Genomic DNA, 24,024 nt, shown 5'->3' on the forward strand with positions numbered 1-24,024 from the left:
TACCATCCCTATCAATAAGCACTACCTCTATTTCTAAAATACTAAATATCAAAAATTGTTAATATTTATACATGACTCATCTAAGACTGTCAATTATTCATTTGGGACAACATCCTGACAAGATCACTCCTATGGAATGTTAATACAAAAAGCTTAAATAAGGATTTAGTTCATCTTAATAGAAGTGTATAACCTTGTAAACCACTTCGGTATTTTAAAAGACTTCTATCACAGTGTTCAGAAGGCCAGCCCTCCATAGGTTTTGAAAACTGATGGGGTAAATGCCAAGCTAGTGTTAAATCATTTAACATATTTTCTATTTTAATAACATCAACTATTATTGCCACATTGTTTCTATCATATTTTGGCTAACCTAAATGTAAGCTCTCAAGATTGACTTTTTGTTGAAACAAAGAAAAAAAGAAAGGAAGGAAGGGAGAAAGGCACAAAGGGAGAGAGAAAAGTTTTTAGAATTTAAAAAGGGGGAAGTTGATATTTCTTTTCATGGCAATACAAAATTATATAGTTATTAAAATACTTTGTGCCCTGAAGGCAAGTGGTTAAAGCAAAAATAATTGTCCTAATTACATACTTTAAGATTTTTAATTTAACAATTATGTTGTTTGTAAAAATAGCACTTTCCCCAAACAAAATTTATAAGCCATAAATTTTTGTCTCTAGTACTAAATACCACTGAATATTTACAGCCTCATATCTAATCATTTACTGGGGCAAAAAACTACAGAGATTAGGACTAAAAGTAGAACAATTAAAAATTGATTATAAGTGGTGCAGCCACTGTGGAAAGCAGTATGGAGGTTCCTCAAAATATTTAACATATATTAACCATACAATCCAGCAATTCCACTTCTGGGTATATGCCCAAAAGAATTGAAAACAGGGACTCAAACAGATAACTGCTCGCCAAGGTTCATAGTGGCATCATCCACAATTGCTAAAAGGTGAAAACAACCCAAATATCCATAAGTGGATGAATGGATAAATAAAATGTGATATACATAATGGAATATTATTTAGCCTTAAAAAGGAATGAAATTTTGACACATGCTACAATATGGATGAACCTTGAAGACATTATGCTAAGTGAAATAATCCAGACACAAAAAAACAGACAAATCCAGACACAAAAACCAAACATTGTATGATTCTACTTATATGAAGTACCTAGAGTAGTCGAATTCATAGAGACAAAGCAGAATGGTGATTGCCAGGGACTAGAAGAAGAGAATGAGGGTTACTGTTTAACTGGTACAGACTTTCAGCTTAGGAAGATAAAAAAGTTCTGGAGATGGATAGTGGTGATGATTTCAACAATGTGAATATACTTAATGCCACTGAACTGTACATCCATAAAAGGTTAAAATGGTAAGTTTTATGTTATATATATTTTACCACAATAAAAAAATATTATAAGCATTTTTTATTGCTAAATGCAAAAACCAATTACTTTAGCATTTGACAAACTTTTTCATTACATTAAGGCACCATGGCTTAGACTAACCTGAAAACTCCAGCCCATTTTTTAAGCAGTGTTTCATTGTATTGATCTCTTATTTCAAATAAAAGGTCAAAAAGTCGGTTCACTGGAAAACCATAACCCTAAAACACACACAAAAAAGCAGATAAACAAGTAAAATAAATAAAGATGTTCATTTTTTAAAGTTCAGAATACTAGAGAACTGTTTGAAGTGATCACTGTATCACATTGTATGCCATCCCAACAGTATGAAAAAAGATATCCTTTTGACTTTCTACTAAGTTGTACTAGGTAAAAAGGAGTCTAGAAAGAGTTTTATGAACTGGAATAATTTTTCTATTTCTTCTTTCTCTTTTTTGTCTGGATTACACTGTTAACCTTAAAAAGTATTAGAAGTCAGAATTGGAGAAAAAGTTCAAGATTAGTGATCTACATATCTGTGTCTTGGGAAGTTGTCCCTAAATAAGATACAAGAAGAAAAGAGAATACATTCTGTCTGAAACATGATGGTTTCCTTTTGCACCTTCAATTTAACACTGACTTTGTTGTACAGGGAAAAGTTATCAAATATAACACTCCAAAACTTTATTCCTTTGCAACTCCAAATCCATTTGAAATGCTACCCATATCAGGACCAAACATTTCTGCTTGCCTCAAAGTTGTCCCTATTCCCCTTCAAGGCTTACGTCTTCATCTTTGGTCTTGATCCTATCTCCTCTTGCAGGAACTGCTCCATGGATTATCTACTCACTCTGCTGTGTCTTTAACTTCCACTAGCTCCTTTCTCTTCACTAAATAAATTGCTAAATTGCCTCCCATCTTTAAACCAAGAACAACGAAAGAAAACATAAAAGCCCTCCCTCAATTTCCTGTGTCACTCCTTCCATAGCCAAACCTACTACAATCTAACTCCCACTCCTATTCCTTTATTGAAACTGCTCTTAGCAATGTCACAGAGATTCTCCTGAATATAAAATTCCATGATCTCTCACTCCACTTACCTCTGTTCTTGAAACTCTTCTGTTTTGAATTCTGTAATACCACTCTCTCTCCTTGTTCTCCTTTTATCTATGAGTAATCCTTCTGGATTCCTTTTTTCTTCTATCTCTATCCTTCAATCTTTTCTTCTAGCTCTCTAGGGCAATTTCAAGTTGATTGACTTCAAACACTACTTTCTCTGATTATTCTCAATCTGTATCTCTAGCTAGACCTCTATAAATTCTAAATATTTAATTCCAACAGCAATTAGACATCTCTAGTCAGTCTGCCAACAGGCACATTAAAGTTAACTTATCTCTTCCCTTTCAGACTAAACCAAGTGTTCTTCCTATTTCCTATCCCTGTTAATAGCTCTATCATCAATCCAATTTATCAGGAAAGAAACCTGAAAGTCATCTAAATGCCCTCAAAACAAACACATTTGATCAGTCATCAAATTCTTTTGATTTTACCTCCTTTACAAATCTCATTCAAACCTATCATTCTTCTCTATCATTTACTACCTCTCTTTCTTCCAGAAATCTTCCCAGTATCACTGTTTTTTGGGGGTTTTTAAATAAATTTATTTATTTTATTTATTTATTTTTGGCTGTGTTGGGTCTTCGTTGCTGGGCACGGGCTTTCTCTAGTTGCGGCAAGCGGGGGCTACTCTCCGTTGCAGTGCACGGGCTTCACATTGTGGTGGCTTGTCTTGTTGCGGAGCACAGGCTCTAGGCGTGCGGGCTTCAGTAGTTGTGGCACGTGGGCTCAGTAGTTGTGGCACGCAGGCTCTAGAGCGCAGGCTCAGTAGTTGTGGCGCACGGGCTTAGTTGCTCTGCAGCATGTGGGATCTTCCCAGAGCAGGGCTCGAACCCGTGTTCCCTGCATTGGCAGGTGGATTCATAACCACTGCACCACCAAGGAAGCCCCAGTATCACTGTTTTACTTCAGGTCCTTAACATCTCTTGCCTAGACCACTGTAAGAGCTTCCTAAATTGAAATTCCAACCATCCGTCTCTTTCAACTCAATCTATTGTCCAACTCTTAAAATTATCATCTGAAAGTACACATCTGATCACGCCATTCCCCTATAGAAAGCTTACTAAAGCCTCACAAGACATGCCACAATCTGGCTCAAACTACCTTATCAGTTTCATTACCACTCTCTGCCCTTCTTTGCTTACACTCAAACACTACCGTTTCTAACACCATTAAGCTGCTCAGCGAGTCTCATGCTCACCATACCATACCTCTACCTGTAATTGACACATGCTATTTTGTCTGCCATTAATGCCTCTTTCTTCATATCTACTTGCTGAACTCACATTTCCTTCAAAATCCAGCTCACATTTCAACTTTCTGTGTAGCCTTTCCCAACTCCTGGAATCAAAGTTATCATTCTATCTTCTATGAGCCCAAAGCTCTTTAATATATTACTAAATTAGTATGTCTTATTATACATCTTATTTGTTTACAACTAAAGTGTGAATTTCTTGAAGCCAAGAATCTTTATGTCCCTACTGTTCTACTGATTTTTATATCTATCATTGTATATATCATCTAGCTGCTAGCACATAGTGGGTGCTCAAAAAAATGTTAATGAACGAATCAATAAATGCTTGCTTTTTATTTGCTTAATAGGCAGTAAGCAGAACTATGAACATGCTGGTGTTTTTTTTTTTAATTTATTGTTTAGTCAGCTTTGTTTTAAATGATGAAATAATTACATTTTTAAAAGAAAAATTTCCTTAAGTTGGCAAACTGCCAGTTTTAAAAGCAAAATATTGTGCAATATTCTTTAATTAGTTAAAGGTTAATTAGAAAAGACCCTCCTCAGGATTCCCCTGGTGGTCCAGTGGTAAGAATCTGCCTTCCAATGCAGGGTATGGGGGTTCGATCCCTGATCAGGGAACTAAGATCCCACATGCCGCAGGGCAACTAAGCCTGCACGCTCTGGAGCCTGCGTGCCACAACTAGAGAGCCCGCATGCAGCAACTACTGAGCCCACATGCCACAACTAGAGAGCCCGTGTGCTGCAACTACTGAGCCCACACGCCACAACTAGAGAGCCCCCATGCCGCAACTAGAGAGCCCTCATGCTGCAACTACTGAGCCTGCGTGCCACAACTAGACAGAAGCCTGCATGCCGCAACAAAAGATCCCGCATGCCACAACGAAGATCCCGCATGCCGCAACTAAGGCCAGACACAGCCAAATAAATAAATAAATATAAATAAATAAATTTTTTTAAAAAAGAAAAGACTTTCCTCAATTCTTCAATTATCAAGTATAACTTGAAAAGCCAGTATTTATTAATTCAGTATGAGATTACCCTAATAATCAGCCTGTCAGTATTCAGTGAAATGAAAATACTGCAGGATTTCTGAATAAGTAAGAAGAACTGGTTCGTTTTCCTTAACTTTATTTCAAAGTAGTAGGATGAGAAAGGTATATTTACAAGGGTTTATGCACCCATCACTGTTGCTTTTCTAATGTTTCTATTATTTGAATGTTGTCTATTACTCCTTGATTCTCTGCAGAGTTCCTTGGAAACACATCAAATACTCAATCTACAACTGAATCTACAGTTGTACTCAAAGTGCCAACTCAAGAACAGTTTGTATGGTTTTTAAAAAAGAGGTAAGGAGCTTGCACCAGAATATAAATCAATGCTGATACTGATATCAAGAAAGTCTTGTTACCAAAAAAAAAAAAAAAAAAGCCAACTGAGCTAAATTTTGTACTTAGTGACATAGTTGATTTACATTCTGACAAAAGTTTCTTTTCATTATGGATCCATAACAAATGATTTGTAGACCTGTGATCCCTGGACCATATTTTGAGTAGCAATGCTTTAAGTCATTAAGGATAGCAAAGCTCCCTCAAGTTACTTAGACATAGGCCCCAGATATTAAGGCAGTCTTTAATAAAACTTCCTAAGTTTTCTTGCAGAGAGATCAGTATTACAGGTACATTAGTCACAAAATTTATGAAAGCAAAAAAACCCCACATTATTTTGGTATTATAGTATAAGCCATATAAACTAATAAAGATGTAAGGCAATAAAATAATTTACTAAGGAGCAAAGGTTGAATATAAACTCCAGGTCTTTGTGATTCCACAGCTCATGTTCATTTTCCTCAGGCAGAACTTTAATCTTCTAATTTCTAGTTCAGGGTTGTTTCCACTACACCGTGTATTTATTTTTTTAACTGCAAAAATATTATATCTACTCTAACAGAATGACCAATATTATAAAAGATGGTAATATTGCCTGAGTTCTGTCCAAGCTTCATAATCAGGAAGGAGGTGGTATGAAAAGTCCTGAGTAATAGGAGAATATCAATACATAAGTAAACATTTGATTACTACTAATTTACTACCATTAAGCCACAATAAAATAAATGAGTGTGGTCTATGTTTCGAATAGCTTTAAGTGCTCAAATAGCCATTAATTGAATATTAGATTATCACCCACCTGCAAAGTATCTGCAAATATTACAATGAGATTCTTCAGTTCCAGAACAAGATCAGGATCAGTGCAATAAGACTGCGAGAATGAAGGGTAAGTGGGGGTGGAAACACAAACAAACAAACACACACCAGAGTCATTTGGTTAAAAACTAAGAAATAAAACTGGAAAATTTCTCCCTTAATTTGCCTGACTTACAATAAATTTGAAGTCTTGGTTATTAGATCCACAGCTGGCTTCCTCTATTCATGAAAAAATTCTTAGGGAAAGATCATAACATGACATAACTAAAGTATCTGTTTTATATGAAAAGAAATTTTTCTGAAATTTGTACACAGTAAATTCTGGTCAAAGCAATGATGCTTATATTTTCAGAAGTCTTTAGATTTTAAGGAGCTAGTTATTTCAAATTGAAAAAATGGTTTATATATAGACCATATATTTCTACTTTTCAATTATTTATTCTATTATAAAAGAGATACAATCAATATACTTCTCTAATATAAGAAATGACAATTTAAGTATTTTCTTAGTAATGCACCAAAGAAAAATAATTAATTTCAAAGGGATAGTGAAATTCACTCTTGTCCCCTTAATAGCATGTAATAAGATTTTAAGTGTGATACGTTGCATTTAATATATTATGATTTCATACTTGATGCCATGGAATTAATAGGAAGCACACTATCATATTACGTATTCATAGCTGGCCTGAATATAAACCATGATAAAATGTATTGTTCTTTATTATAATATGTTAGAAAAAGTTGTAGTTCATTGGACAAATACTGTATCCAAAATCTATGTCCCTGATAAATAAAAATATAATGTATTTATAATCTAAATATCACTTAAACTAATAATCTTCCTGCAAAATATTTTCAATCTCTATTCTCAATAATAAAATTTTAAATAATAGATTATAAAATTTTAAGTTTGGGGAAATTTCACTGAAGGTAAACTCCCAAAATTGTCTTAAGAAAAAGTCCACACTACGAAATTATTAATTTTAATAGTCTTTATAACACATATTTTTATTTCCACAAAAGGCATATTATAAAAATATTTTATCATTTTACCTTCGTTCATAAAAATAATTCTCATTACTTAAAGGGTCATTATTCTAAATGAGTTCAAATTCTGAGAACTGCATATTTTTAAGAAATTTATAACTGTATTACTGCAAACAAATTATAAACATCGAAGAACAAGTTCTACTGAGTTTTAATGGTGGAGTTTACTTTGGAAACAAAGAATCTGGACTGATAATTAAAAACCCTTTCTTCATGGTGCTTTTCAGTGATCTAATGAAGAGGTCAGTTGAGACTAATGAGACCAGCTTAATTCTTCATCTTCTATAATGCTGGACTAAAAGTGTCTTCGGAAGCCCCACTCAGTTGCAATATTACCAAACAAAGGCCTGTCATTACTACTTCCGAATCTGAGCAATTACCAAAAAAAAATGCAGAACTGATGGAGGTACAGTTTTATTCTGACATTATGCATTTCAGAAGTTCTTGAGGTAACTGAATTAAAAATTTAGTAACATAAATTGTCTGACTTACTGAATGAGCTCTAAGGACAGCAATTATCTTTGAGAGGGCCATGTTCCAAAGTTCATCAGTGTATGCCCTGGTTACTAATCCTTGGGTCACATGTAAAATGTGATCTTCCACCACAAAGAACCTAAGAACAGTAATTACCAAAATAACATGAGTTAAAAAAAAATTAAAACCTAAATACCAAATCATTAGTTCTGACACATAACACAGTATCAAAATAATACTTATTGCCATATTAGATACATACCCTACAATTTGAGTGAAATATCTTCTATAGCCATCAACTGTTTCATGCTTTAAATGAAAAATAAAAATCAATTTAAAACAATAAATATCAGTAACATAAAAGCAGATTCCAAATCAGTACAACATTTATTAACAAATATTTATTGAGAGTCTCCTATATGCTGCATACATTTTTAAGGTACCAGGGATACAATGGTAAATAACAAAAAGTCCTTACCCCTCATGGAACTTGCATTCGAAAGGAAATGAACAATAAACAAATTAAAAAGTCAATATGATTTCAGAACCTCCTTCTCAGCAGGCTAGTTCAAGCTACCATCATCTCTCACTTGGACAATTACATCATTCTCCTACCTAGTCTTCCAAGCTTTCAGGCTTGATCCCTACAGTCTATTCTCCAGATAGCTGCCAGAATGATAGCTTTCAAACAGTAATCAAATAATTATATCATTTGCTAAAAACCCTCCAATGACTTTTCATCTGATTCATAATAAAAGTCAAATTCCTTTAAAATGGTCTACAATTTCCTATTGTTTATAATTTTAACAAAAGGTAAACAGGAAAATATTTGATCATTTGAATTTCATAAAAGTTTATTACATGAAATATAACAATTAAGTTCAAATATTATATTTTATATATTTCATAAAAGTGATCAAAAATTTCAAACATCTGGATTTTTTCAGGGAGGGGACTGTTATTATTTTTTGGCTTAAAAATACTATGATCAGAGAATATAGTCTACATGACACAGATGTTTGATATTTCTTGATACTTGCTTTATAACACAGTATGTAGTCACATTTTATAATGTTCCATGTGTACTTAAAAAACTGTTTCTACAGGTATTGAAACAGAATTCCTTTTTTTTTTTTTTTTTTTTTGGCTGCACTGTGTGGCTTTTGGGATCTTAGTTCCCCGACCAGGGATTGAACCTGGGCCCATGGCAGTGAAAGTGCTGAGTCTTAACCACTGGACCCTCAGAGAATTCCCAAACAGAATTCTATACAGTCTATTAGATAAGCCTATTAAGCATGTTCTGTATTCTTACTGATATACTGTCTACTGGCTGGTAAGATACTGAAGCATCCACTATACTTAGAGATGTTTTTACTCATCCTCTAAGTTGTGGCAATTTTGCTTTAAATATTTTGAGTCAATGTAATCAAGTACTTATAGATTTAAATTACCATTTTTTATCAGCTCTAAGACAAATTTTTTTTATCATTCTAGCTTTTTAAAATTATATTTAAGTAGAGAAGCAAGAAGAACAGAAGCAAGAAGAATGACAGAAGCAAGAAGACAGCAGAAGCAAGAAGAACTACAATCCTGCAGCCTGTGGAACAAAAACCACATTCACAGAAAGACAGACAAGATGAAAAGGCAGAGGGCTATGTACCAGATGAAGGAACAAGATAAAAACCCCAGAAAAACAACAAATGAAGTGGAGATAGGCAACCTTCCAGAGAAAGAATTCAGAAAATGATAGAGAAGATGATCCAGGACCTCGGAAAAAGAATGGAGGCAAAGATCGAGAAGATGAAAGAAATGTTTAACAAAGACCTAGAAGAATTAAAGAACAAACAAACAGAGATGAACAATACAATAACTGAAATGAAAAACACACTAGACGGAATCAATAGCAGAATAACTGAGGTAGAAGAACGGATAAGTGACCTGGAAGACAGATGGTGGAATTCACTGCTGCAGAACAGAATAAAGAAAAAGAAATGAAGACGGCCTAAGAGACCTCTGGGACAACATTAAACGCAACAACATCCACATTATAGGGGTCCCAGAAGGAGAAGAGAGAGAGAAAGGACCCGAGAAAATATTTGAAGAGGTTATAGTTGAAAACTTCCCTAACATGGGAAAGGAAATAGCCACCCAAGTCCAGGAAGCGCAGACAGTCCCGTACAGGATAAACCGAAGGAGAAACATGTCGAGACACATAGTAATCAAATTGGCAAAAATTAAAGACAAAAAAAAAATTATTGAAAGCAGCAAGGGAAAAACGACAATATACAAGGGAACTCCCATAAGGTTAACAGCTGATTTCTCAGCAGAAACTCTACAAGCCAGAAGGGACAGGCACGATATAGTTAAAGTGACGAAAGGGAAGAGCCTACAACCAAGATTACTATAGTCAGCAAGGATCTCATTCAGATTCGATGGAGAAATCAAAAACTTTACAGACAAGCAAAAGCTAAGAGAATTCAGCACCACCAAACCAGCTCTACAACAAATGCTAAAGGAACTTCTCTAAGTGGGAAACATAAAAGAAGAAAAGGACCTACAAAAACGAACCCAAAACAATTAAGAAAATGGCAATAGGAACATACATATCGATAATTACTTTAAATGTGAATGGATTAAATGCTCCAACCAAAAGACACAGGCTTGCTGAATGGATACAAAAACAAGACCCATATATAGGCTGTCTACAAGAGACCCACTTCAGACCTAGGGACACATACAGACTGAAAGTGAGGGGATGGAAAAAGATATTCCATGCAAATGGAAATCAAAAGAAAGCTGGAGTAGCTATACTCATATCAGAAAAAATAGACTTTAAAATAAAGAATGTTACAAGAGACAAGGAAGGACACTACATAATGATCAAGGGATCAATCCAAGAAGAAGATATAACAATTATAAATATATATGCACCCAACATAGGAGCACCTCAATACATAAGGCAACTGCTAACAGCTATAAAAGAGGAAATTGACAGTAACACAATAATAGTGGGGGACTTTAACACCTCACTTACACCAATGGACAGATCATCCAAAAAGAAAATAGATAAGGAAACAGAAGCTTTAAATGACACAATACACCAGATAGATTTAATTGATATTTATAGGATATTCCATCCAAAAAGAAAATAGATAAGGAAACAGAAGCTTTAAATGACACAATACACCAGATAGATTTAATTGATATTTATAGGACATTCCATCCAAAAACAGCAGATTACACTTTCTTCTCAAGTGCACACGGAACATTCTCCAGGATAGATCACATCTTGGGTCACAAATCAAGCCTCAGTAAATAAAGAAAATTGAAATCATATCAAGCATCTTTTCTGACCACAACGCTATGAGATTAGAAATCAATTACAGGGAAAAAAACGTAAAAAACACAAACACATGGAGGCTAAACAATACGTTACTAAATAACCAAGAGATCACTAAAGAAATCAAAGAGGTAATCAAAAAATACCTAAAGACAAATGACAATGAAAACACGACGATTCAAAACCTATGGGATGCAGCAAAAGCAGTTCTAAGAGGGAAGTTTATAGGTATACAAGCCTACCTCAAGAAACAAGAAAAATCTCAAATAAACAATCTAAACTTACACCTAAAGGAACTAGAGAAAGAAGAACAAGGAAAGCCCAAAGTTAGCAGAAGGAAAGAAATCATAAAGATCAGAGCAGAAATAAATGCAATAGAAACAAAGAAAACAATTGCAAAGATCAATAAAACTAAAAGCTGGTTCTTTGAGAAGATAAACAAAATTGATAAACCATTAGCCAGACTCATCAAGAAAAAGAGGGAGAGGACTCAAATCAATAAAATCAGAAATGAAAAAGGAGAAGTTACAACAGATACCGCAGAAATACAAAGCAACCTAAGAGACTACTAGAGGCAACTCTATGTCAATAAAATGGACAACCTGGAAGAAATGGACAAATTCTTAGAAAGGTATAACCTTCTAAGACTGAACCAGGAAGAAATAGAAAATATGAACAGACCAATCACAAGTAATGAAATTGAAACTGTGATTAAAAATCTTCCAACAAACAAAAGTCCAGGACCAGATGGCTTCACAGGTGAAGTCTATCAAACATTTAGAGAAGAGTTAACACCCATCCTTCTCAAACTCTTCCAAAAATTGCAGAGGAAGGAACACTCCCAAATTCATTCTATGAGGCCACCATCACCCTGATACCAAAACCAGACAAAGATACTACAAAAAAAGAAAATTACAGACCAATATCACTGATGAATATAGATGCAAAAATCCTCAACAAAATACTAGCAAACAAAATCCAACAACACATTAAAAGGATCATATACCATGATCAAGTGGGATTTATCCCAGGGATGCAAGGATTCTTCAATACATGCAAATCAATCAATGTGATACAGCATATTAATAATTAATTATTAATCAAGAATAAAAACCATATGATCATCTCAATAGATGCAGAAAAAGCTTTTGACAAAATTCAACACTTATTTATGATAAAAACTCTCCAGAAAGTGGGCATAGAGGGAACCTACCTCAACATAATAAAGGCCATATATGACAAACCCACAGCAAACATCATTCTCAATGGTGAAAACCTGAAAGCATTTCCTCTAAGATCAGGAACAAGACAAGGATGTCCACTCTCACCACTATTATTCAACATAGTTTTGGAATTCCTAGCCACGGCAATCAGAGAAGAAAAAGAAATAAAAGGAATACAAATTGGAAAAGAAGAAGTAAAGCTGTCACTGTTTGCAGATGACATGATACTATACATAGAGAATCCTAAAGATGAAACCAGGAAACTACTAGAGCTAATCAATGAATTTGGTAAAGTTGCAGGATACAAAATTAATGCACAGAAATCTCTTGCATTCCTATACACTAATGAAGAAAAATCTGAAAGAGAAATTAAGGAAACTCTCCCATTTACCACTGCAACAAAAAGAATAAAATACCTAGGAATAAACCTACCTAGGGAGACCAAAGACCTGTATGCAGAAAACTATAAGACACTGATGAAAGAAATTAAAGATGATACCAACAGATGAAGAGATATACCATGTTCTTGGATTGGAAGAATCAATATTGTGAAAATGACTATACTACCCAAAGCAATCTACAAATTCAATGCAATCCCTATCAAATTACCAATGGCAGTGTTTACAGAACTAGAACAAAAAATCTTAAAATGTGTATGGAGACACAAAAGACCTCAAATATCCAAAGCAGTGTTGAGGGAAAAAAATGGAGCTGGAGGAATCAGACTCCCTGACTTAAGACCTTACTACAAAGCTACAATAATCAAGACAATATGGTACTGGCACAAAAACAGAAACATAGATCAATGGAACAAGATAGAAATCCCAGAGATAAACCCATGCACCTATGGTCAACTAATCTATGACAAAGGAGGCAAGGATATACAATGGAGAAAAGACAGTCTCTTCAAAAGTGGTGCTGGAAAAACTGGACAGCTACATGTAAAAGAATGAAATTAGAACACTCCGTAACACCATACACAAAAATAAACTCAAAATGGATTCAAGACCTAAATGTAAGACCAGACACTATAAAACTCTTAGAGGAAAACACAGGAAGAACACTCTTTGACATACATCACAGCAAGATCTTTTTTGATCCACCTCCTAGAGTAATGGAAATAAAAACAAAAATAAACAAATGGGACCTAATGAAACTTAAAAGCTTTTGCACAGCAAAGGAAACCATAAACAAGACAAAAAGACAACCCTCAGAATGGGAGAAAATATTTGCAAACAAATCAACGGACAAAGGATTAATCTCCAAAATATATAAGCAGCTCATGCAGCTCAATATTAAAAAAACAAACAACCCAATCCAAAAATGGGCAGAAGACCTAAATAGACATTTCTCCAAAGAAGACATACAGATGGCCAAGAAGTACATGAAAAGCTGCTCAACATCACTAATTATTAGAGAAATGTAAATCAAAACTACAATGAGGTATCACCTCACACCAGTTAGAATGGGCATCATCAGAAAATCTACAAACAACAAATGCTGGAGAGGGTGTGGAGAAAAGGGAACCCTCTTGCATTGTTGGTGGGAATGTAAATTGATTCAGCCACTATGGTGAACAGTATGGAGGTTCCTTAAAAAACTAAAAATAGAATTACCATATGATCCAGCAATCCCACTACTGGGCATATACCCAGAGAAAACCATAATTGAAAAAGACACATGCACCCCAATGTTCATTGCTGCACTACTTACAGTAGCCAGTTCATGGAAGCAACCTAAATGTTCATCGACAGACGAATGGATAAAGAAGATGTGGTACATATATACAATGGAATATTACTCAGCCATAAAAAGGAATGAAATTGGGTCATTCGTAAAGACATGGATGGACCTAGAGACTGTCATACAGAGTGAAGTAAGTCAGAAAAACAAATATCGTATATTAACACATATATGTGGAACCTAGAAAAATGGTACAGATGAACCGGTTTGCAGGGCAGAAATTGAGACACAGATGTAGAGAAAAAATAAAAATTATATTTAAGTATATATTGCTTCTATTCTTTTAGTGGTTACAGAAATTACATTATGCATACTTAAGTAATCCAACTCTAAAATTAATCAATAATTTTACTCTTTTCTGGACAATTCCAAAACTGTAGAACAGTTTCACTTCATTAACTTCCATCACACTCTAATGTTTATGCTATTGTTACTGTGCATTTCAACTCTATCTTGTTTTAACGTCCATAATATTTTATTAATATTATTTTCTACAGTCAACACAGATTTGTCCACATATTTACACTTTCCTTGCTATTCATTCCTTCTAGCATCTCATATCTTCCATTTGGCATCACTTTCTTTTTGACTACAGTATATCCTTTCTTTAGTAAGGGTGTCTTGGTAACAAACTCTCCTCTTCTTTGCCTGAAAATGTCTATCTTTGCCCTTGTTCCGCTGAATATAGAATCCCAGGTAGACAGTTATTTTCCTTCAGTATTGAAAATATTCCACTGTCTTGTTTATTTGAAAATAATCTCTGGGTATTTTTGAGGTCTTCTCTTTATCTTTGTTTTTAAAGTCAAATTTACTGAGGTATAATTTACATAAAGCAAAATTAAAACCCTTTTTACATACAGAGCCCAATGAGTTTTGATGAACGTAGACATTTGTGTAACCACCACCAAAATCAAGATATAGAATATTTCCGTCTCATAAAAAGTTCCCTTTATGCCCCTCTATAGTGAATCACTCTGCCCAACCCTGGCCCGTTGTCACGGATCCCATTCTATCCCATAGTTTTGCCTTTTCAAAAATGTCATATAACACAAATCGTACTATACATAACTTTGTTGTATCTGAATTTTTTCACCTAGAATGATGCTTTTAAGATTTATCTATGTCACTGCATGTATCAGTTTCCTTTCTACCGCTGAGTAAGTATTCCATTATGTCGAGGTACAGCAATTTGTTTATCTATTCACTAGTTCACAGACATTTGAGATGTTTCCAGTTTCTGGCATTTATGAATAAAGCTACTATAAACATTCACATATGAGCCACTATGTGGATAAATTTTCATCTCTCACGGGTAAAAACCTAGGAGTGGAATTGCTGGGTCATATGGCAAGTGTATGCTTAACATTATAACAAACTGTCAAACTATTTTCCAAAGTGGCAGTACAATATTTATACCTATCAGAAGTTTATGAGAGTTCTAGCTGCTCCAAATCCTCACCAGCACTTGCTATTATCGATCTTTTTAATTTTAGCCATTCTAGTAGGTATGTAGAGGTATCTCATTGTGGTTTTAATTTGCATTTCCCTGATGAAAAATGATATTTAACATCTTTTCATGTGCTTATTTGCCATCTGTGTATCTTTGGTAAAATGTCTATTTGAATCTTTTTAGTCTGTCTTTAGTTAGTTATACAAGTTCTCTATATATTCCGGATACAAGCCTTTTATTAGACATGAGTTTTGCAAATATCCTCTCCATCTATGTCTTGTCTTTTCATTTTCTTGACACTGCCTTTTGAAGGGTAGAAATTTTCCATTTTGATGTTCAATCTATCAATTTCTTTCTTTTATGGTTCATGCTTTATGTATCTCACCTAAGAAAATACTGCCTAACCCAAGGTCACAAAGATTTTAACCTTTGTTTTTCCTAAAAGTTTTACAATTTTAGCTCTTATATTTGGGTCCATGATCCATTTCTTGAAATGTTGAATGAGGTAAACATCAACATTCATTTTTTTGCATATGGATAATTTCATTCTCTTGTAGTCAAAAGACACACTTTGTACAATTTTTTAATATTTATTGAGATTTATTTTATTACCCAGAATATGATCTATCTTGGTGAAACTTCCAGATACACTTGGAAAAGCACGTGTATTCTGCTGTTTTGGGTGAATTATTCAATAAATGTCAATTAGTTCACTTAGCTCATAACGTTTTTCAGGTCTTCTATTTTCTCTTTATCTTTGGTGTTCTACATTTTCATTTTAAGTTCTCTAAAAGTGTACTTCTTTTTATTTAACCTACTTGGATTCCTTGGACTTGACTCTGTAGGTTTCTGTTTCTCATCTGTCTTAGTAAATTCTCAGGTATTACCTCAAATATTCCTCTGTCCCTCTTGTTCTATCCTCTCTTTCTGAAACTGCAACTAAATATGTTAGACCTCTCTGTATCTCCTCTATCTTTCTTCTATATTTTTATTCTTTTGTCTCTCTATGATGTAGTCTAGAAATTTCTTCAGATCAACTAAGAGAATTCATCAACCTGTTCACAAAATTTTTCATGTTGGCTAATATATCTTTAATTACTAGGTATTCTACTTGATTTTTTTTTTAATTTTTTTTTTTTAATTTTTTTTTTTTATTTATGGCTGTGTTGGGTCTTCGTTGCTGTGCGAGGGCTTTTCTCTAGTTGTGGCAAGCGGGGGCCCCTCTTCATCGCGGTGCGCGGGCCTCTCACTATCGCGGCCTCTCTTGTTGCGGAGCACAGGCTCCAGACGCGCAGGCTCAGTAGTTGTGGCTCACGGGCCCAGTCGCTCCGCGGCATGTGGGATCTTCCCAGACCAGGGCTCGAACCTGTGTCCCCTGCATTGGCAGGCAGATTCTCAACCACTGCGCCACCAGGGAAGCCCTCTACTTGATTTTTTTTTCACATTTTTTTTGGTAATTCCTTTAGAGTTTCTTGTTCCCTATTGATATCAGCAAGTTTGCCTTTTATTTCTTTAAATATAATAGTGTTATTTTATATTCTATGCCTAATAACTCAAATATTGAAAGTCCTTTACAATTTATTTCTGTTGTCAATATTTCTAATGATTCTCACTTGTTTGATAACTAATTCTGAGTATGAGTTGCTAATTTTCCTTGAAACCTCAACTATGGATATCCTTTAATTTGGTATGAAGGTTCGGAGAAGAACTGCATTTGCTTCTACTAGGCACCTGGAGACAATATCAAAATGGAACCACTTTAAATTTTCAGCTTGAGATTTTTTTGATTATCCAAGTAGAATGAATTTGGATTGCAAACATATTTGAGGAACTGCTTGTTATGAATTCTCAGAGATTTTTTTTCTTTGTTCACTCAGCACCAGGATTTGGGATAGGCAATTTTCTTTAGTGTATTTGACAGAAGGACCAGAGAGGTTTTGCTAGATGGTTTTATGTCTAGGTCATACTAATAATGGGCTATAATTCTTTGGAGTCTCAGCCTTACAAAGGAGACAGTCTCTTATCACCCACTTTGGGTGACTCTAGGCTTAGCCCCCTGCACCCCTATGTCCTCAAAACTTATGCTTTCCCATTCAGCACATGCCCCTAGGATAAAAGCTACATTCAGTTCTTCATTATGCCTGTCTGAATTTCTTTCCTCATTTAGGTTTTCCTGTTTTTTCTTATATTTAGGTGTATTGAGGTATAAGTTATATCAACAAAACTCTTTTTCATGTGCTGTTTCTATGTGTTTTCACAAATACATCTAGTCACATACCTATCACCATAACCAACATATAGAACAGTTCCATACTGACTTAGTTTTTTTCTTTTTTTTACATTATAGATTATTTTATTTCAATTTTTCCTTATTTTTCTACAGTGAATACATCACAATTTTATAACCAAAAAAATACATATATTCTTGAGAATGACTAATAAAAATCCCACAAACATAGCCCTTTCAGATTACTTATTTAGTCTTTTTCAGGACTATACTTTCCTACCTGATCCTCAGCACATTTAAAAAGAATTTAAGATTTTAAAAAATGTTTTATCCAGCACCTTTAGTTGTTTTTTCAGTAGAACAATTAATCAAGATACACAGTCTACCACATTGTCAGAAACTAATTATCACTCCCTGACATTTTATATATTTACTTATTTATCTTTTTATGTATTCATTGTCTTATTTATTCATTTACAGTCTATCTTCCCTAATTGAATGTAAGTTCATGAGAGAAGGGACTTAGCCATTTTGTTCACTGCTGTAACCTTCACACCTAAACCAATTATTGGAAATGGTAGGTATTCAATAAATATTTGTAGTTGAATGCATGCCTTGAAGAAATTAAAGAGGATAAAAACTTCAACATAACCAATTCAAAATTTTCACATACTTACCATATTTGACTGGGGTTGCAATACCAGTCTTGCCTGTTTCTTTCTTTGTTTTCGGTAATAATTTTCAAATGTTTCCTCATCACCCTAAAATAAAATCAGAAGAGTAATGAAAAACACACATACACAAACACACTGCTAAACGGATAACTTTACCCCGTAAGAGTCATTTTTCAGTTTTTAACAACTGGATTTAAATGCGGAATGGTATTTCATATTGAATACCAAGAACAAGTTTTGGCATTATGGTTCATAGATAGTAACCTTCTTTGGTATCATGACAATTAAGACGACTAAAGGTAAGTTCAAATAATTTGACTGTCGCCCAACTTGTCACTTAGCCTTTATACATTTTTGACTAACGAAAGAAAATATGGCTGTCAGTGAGGGAAACTAACTAACAAAATTAGTTGGCAAGCCTCAACTTCTGAACATGTTGTACAAGAATTAAGCAAATCTGACCATAGGACAAAATATACTATTTCTAACATGGTTTACTATTAATCTGCACAGGAAGAGAAAGGGAGGAACCCTTATGTGTATACTGTCCCTTGATTAATTGTTAAAGAAGACTTCTCCTTTATTTGGCACCTTGGAAGTTTTTACACATCAAGACAATGCACAATGGTACCACCAGGTATCAGTGAAGGATATGTCTTTCTTTTACAAAGTGAGTGTGGTAGCCTCCAAGACGCCCCCCAAAGATCCCTTGTGTAGTCTCCTCCCACGTTGTACCAAGGTTGGTCTATGTGACCAATAGGATGCAGTAGAAGTAAAAGTATGTCACTTCTGAGATTAAGTTATAAAAGGCATCATGGTTTTCATTTGGTCTCTCTCAGATCACTCCCTTCTGGGGAAAGCCAGTTGCCACGTCATGAAGACTATCAGGCAGACTTGCAGACAGCCCATGCGGCAAGAAACTGAGACCTTCTGCCAACAGCCACATCTGTTACACAGGTATAAAGATACAGTCTTTCCCAGAGGACTTAGTGCCTGTTGACATAAACTCCCAGATAAAGATATATAAAGTGTCTGCATTAAAAACTGAGTGTTGTGTTAAAGAGTCAAGTCAATTACTAAATGCAGCAAATCTTTATGAAATATCAGGTAAAATGGAAGGCACTGGGGAAAGAACAACAAACAACACTCACGGTCTCCTGCAGATCATACACGTATAGAACAGGAATAATACAAAGTAACAGAAGTGCCTACTGGAACTCACTGTAGTATGGTGCCATATAAGACAGAAAAACTGAGCACTATCAAAGCAAAAAATCATTCTTCTACACCAAACTCAAAAACTTACAGGAGAACATCCAATTCGAAAGGAGTTGTGAAAGAATAAAACTTCATGTGATTAGACAAAAGGAAGCCTAGTTTTCAATGTTACTACAGATAGCAGTGCAATCGTGATGGAACCTAGCCTCTGTTTGCCTCAGGTATGAATGCAGTTAAATGTATATACTACCACCTCACACTGAAAAGAATCTACGAAGTTAAGGTAGTTTATACTCACACACGTTGAAAGATCAGAGAATAGACTAAAAGTATTATTGTTTTGATACTACACTATGATTTATTATAGCTTTAAAAAGAGAAATTCTTTTTAAAGGTCTATTCAATAAAGTTCAACACACTTGTAACGTCACTTACTTATCTGTAAAACAAGTTTACATTGATATTGTGCTGTTAGATCACTTTCACCTCAGCTAGGAAGTGCAGAACTAGTCCTGTCTTTTAACAGAGGACTAAAAGAAAAAAGTTAACAAATAAAGATAGTTCTATTTGCTCTAATTAACATAATTACCATTCTTTTTTCAATTACATAAATAATCCAAACCTCAAAACTCCTTAAAAGTAAATGGCTTAAGAAGGCAGTGGGATGACATATTCAAAGCACTGAAAGAAAAACCAAGAACTCTATATCCAACAAAACTACTCTTAAAAAGCAAAGGAGGGCTTCCCTGGTGGCACAGTGGTTGAGAGTCTGCCTGCCAATGCAGGGGACACGGGTTCGAGCCCTGGTCTGGGAAGATCCCACATGCAGCGGAGCAACTAGGCCCGTGAGCCACAATTACTGAGCCTGCGTGTCTGGAGCCTGTGCTCCGCAACAAGAGAGGCCGCATTAGTGAGAGGCCCGTGCACCGCGATGAAGAGTGGCCCCCACTTGCCGCAACTAGAGAAAGCCCTCGCACAGAAACGAAGACCCAACACAGCCATAAATAAATAAAATTAAATTTAAAAAAAAAAAAAAAAAAGCAAAGGAGCGGGAATTCCCTGGTGGTCCAGTGGTTAGGACTCTGTGCTTTCACTGCCAAGGGCCCAGGTTCAATCCCTGGTTGGGGAACTAAGATCCCACAAGCCACGCAGTGCGGCCAAAAAAAAAAAAAAAAAAAAAGCAAAAGAGAAATTAAGACATTCCCAGATAAGCAAAAATGAGAGAATGTGACACTACCAGAACCTTCCCTAAAAGAAACACTAACAGGAGTACTTCAGGCAGAAATGCAAGGACACTAGACAGTAACTCTAATTCACATGAAGAAATAAAAAGTACCACTAAACGTAAATACAGAGGAAAATATAAAGACAGTATATGTGTATTTTTGTTTGTAACTCGTTTCTTCTGATTTAAAAAAACAACTGCATAAAGAGTTATAAAATTATAAAACTGTGTCAATGCCTAATGTGTAAATATATAATTAGTATGAGAATAACACAAAGGAGAGGGATTAATGAGAATTATACTGTTTTAAGATAAAGATGTTACTTGTAATTCCCAGGGCAAACACTAAGAAAATACTAAATATATAAATGTGTGTGTGTGTGTGTATAAACAAATGACAAGGGAATTAAAATGGTACATGAGAAAATATCTATTTAATGCAAAAGAAGGCAATAATGGAGAAAGAGAGGAACAAAAAAAGACATCACACATATTAAAACAACCGGTAGATGTCAATACTACTTTATCAGTAATTACATTAAATATAAATGAACTAAACAATCCAATCAAAAGGAAGAGATCAGCAGACTGAACTGAAAAAAAAACACAGATCCATCTATATGCTATCCTACAAGAGACACACTTTAGATTCAAAGACACAAAAAGGTCAAAAATAACATAATAAAAAAATATACCAAAAAAAAAAAAATATATATATATATATACCATGCCAAGAATAACCAAAAGAGCCTGAGTGCCTATACTAATATCAGCCAAAATAGAATTTAAGACAAAAAGTATTACAAAGAAGGACATTTTATAATGAAAAAAGGTCTTACCATGGAGACATAACAATTATAAACATATACACATGTAACAACAAAGCCTCAAAAATATATGAAGCAAAAACTGGCAGAACTAAGGAAGAATAGACAATTTGACAGTTATAGCTGGAGGCTTCAATAATCCCACTTTTAATAACAGATGAAACAAGCAAAAGATCAACAAGGATACAAAAGATTTGAACACTATAATCAAATAAACCTAACTGATGGCTATAGAAAACACCACCCAACAACAGCCAGATACACATTATTCTCAAGTTTACATGAAACATTCTCCAGGATAAAGCATATGTTATGCCATAAAACAAGCCTCAATAAACTTAAAAGGACTGCAATCATACAAAGTATGATCTGCGACTACAGTGGGATTAAATTAGGAATCAATAACAGAAGAACTTTTGTTTGTGAACAGAAATTCACAAACATGGAGATTAAACACATTTCTAAATAACTAATGGGTTAAAGAAGAAATCACAGGAAATTAGAAAATACTTTGAGATAAATGGAAACAAAAACACAACACACCAAAACTCATGGAATGCAGCTAAAACAGTGGTTAGAAGGAAATTTATAGCTTTAAATGTCTGTATTAAAAAAGAAGAAAGGGACTTGCCTGGTGGCACAGTGGTTAAGAATATATCTGCCAGGACTTCCCTGGTGGCTCAGTGATTAAGAATCTGCCTGCCAATGCAGGGGACACAGGTTCCAGCCCTGGTCCGGGAAGATCCCACATGCCGCGGAGCAACTAAGCCCATGTGCCACAACTGAGCCTGCACTCTAGAGCCCGCGAGCCACAAATACTGAGCTCGTGCACCTAGAGCCTGAGCTCCGCAACAAGAGAAGCCACTGCAATGAGAAGCCTGCACACCACAACGAAGAGTAGCCCCCGCTCGCCACAACTAGAGAAAGCCCATGTGCAGCAATGAAGACCCAATGCAGCCAAAAATAAATAAATAAATAAAATTAAAAAAAAAAGACTCCACCTGCTAATGCAGGGGACATGGGTTAAATCCCTGATCCAGGAAGATCCCACATGCCACGGAGCAACTAAGCCCGTGTGCTGCAACTACTGAGCCTGCGTGCCACAACTACCAAAGCCCACACACCTAGAGCCCGTGCTCCACAACAAGAGAAGCCACCGCAATGAGAAGCCCACACACCACAACAAAGAGTAGTCCCCACTTGTCACAACTAGAGAAAGCCCATGCGCAGCAACGAAGATCCAACACCACCAAAATAAAATAAAATAAAATAACTTTTTAAATAAATAAAAAAGAAGACAGATCTCAATCAATAACTTAAACTTCTACCTACATGAAAGAAGTTGGACACAAAAGGCCACATATAGTATGATTCCATTTATATGAAATACCCAGAATAGGCAAATCCATAGAGACAGAAAAGTAAATTAATGGTTGTCAGGGACTGGGGGGAGGGGAGAATAAGGAGTGACTGCTAACAGGTAAGAGGTTTCTTTTTGTAGTAATAAAATGTTCTGGAATTAGTTGTAATGGTTGCACATCCTTGTGAATTATACTAAAACCACTGAACTGTATACTTTAAAAGGGTAAAATTTTGGGTATATGAATTATATCAGAGTAGTGCTGTTATGTTTTTTAAAGAGATAATTGTTTAACCAAAACTAAAAACAATGTAGTGTGGAGTAAACAAACATAGAAGTAACATATTTAAAAGTAACTGTGATACAACAGTACAAAGGCAAGAAGGGAGAAATGTAAGGTTCTTTTAACATACATGAAAAGTATACTTGAAAGTACACCATGATTAAGTTAAAGAAAAAAGTAAATGCCTTACACACAGTGGATATTTCACAAATAAATACTGCATGAAGGTTTAGAGCTCAATGAGCTTGTGGTCAGCCTTTAGAAAAGCAGGCCTAAAATGCATACCTGTCTTTTTAATAATACAAATATACACACACAAACGTGTATACACACATATGTATACACACACAGACATATATATATATATATATATATACATACACACACATGCACATATACAAAAGATACTTACCAGAACAGAATAAATGTGCAAACATCGGTAAACAGGGGAAAAATCAACAAGATCCTGAACAGTTAAGACCTGAAAAATAAAACCATTTTTTAAAAATTATAGGTCAAACTACTAGTCTACTGTTGAATAATATAAAGTTAGACAAGGAGATTCATGGACTTCGTGTTATAACATTTATCAACTATAAAAAGCACACACTATAAACACAATGCCTTTTTTATTTTGTTTTGGCATTTGTTTAGTAATTCATTCTGCATATATTTATCATCATTGTTGACTATTTTAGATTTTAAGGTAATAAAGGGGAGAGACTGTATATCTTTAACATGCTTGACAGATTACCAGAAAATTGCTATGGATAACTAGATACATCATTATTGCTTCTGGTAAAGATGGTGCACAAATGTATGATTTACCTATAGATGAAGTTCCTTCTCTTATGCATGACTTATCATTATTTCATCAAGTTGAAGAAATCATCATTATTATTTTATGGAACACTAACAAAGAAAAAAAAAACACTACCACTTGAAACTGTAGTATCATC

General features: G+C 34.7%; 1 protein-coding gene across 8 annotated transcripts in view; it reads right to left on the reverse strand.

Moving 5' to 3' along the window:
- EXOC6 (exocyst complex component 6) overlaps nt 1-24,024 on the reverse strand; it is a 215,122-nt gene that overhangs the window by 117,068 nt on the left and 74,030 nt on the right. For all 8 annotated transcript variants that reach the window (XM_057531068.1, XM_057531071.1, XM_057531072.1 and 5 more), the window contains 6 exons: nt 23,478-23,546; nt 18,156-18,239; nt 7,758-7,804; nt 7,514-7,634; nt 5,955-6,026; nt 1,523-1,620 (listed from right to left, as the gene is read on the reverse strand). In XM_057531068.1, the coding sequence (XP_057387051.1) occupies nt 1,523-1,620; nt 5,955-6,026; nt 7,514-7,634; nt 7,758-7,804; nt 18,156-18,239; nt 23,478-23,546 (491 nt within the window). The remainder of the gene's footprint in view (nt 1-1,522; nt 1,621-5,954; nt 6,027-7,513; nt 7,635-7,757; nt 7,805-18,155; nt 18,240-23,477; nt 23,547-24,024) is intronic.

This window comes from Balaenoptera acutorostrata, chromosome 16 (assembly GCF_949987535.1).
Source record: "Balaenoptera acutorostrata chromosome 16, mBalAcu1.1, whole genome shotgun sequence".
In the NCBI taxonomy this organism is placed as follows: Eukaryota; Metazoa; Chordata; class Mammalia; order Artiodactyla; family Balaenopteridae; genus Balaenoptera; species Balaenoptera acutorostrata.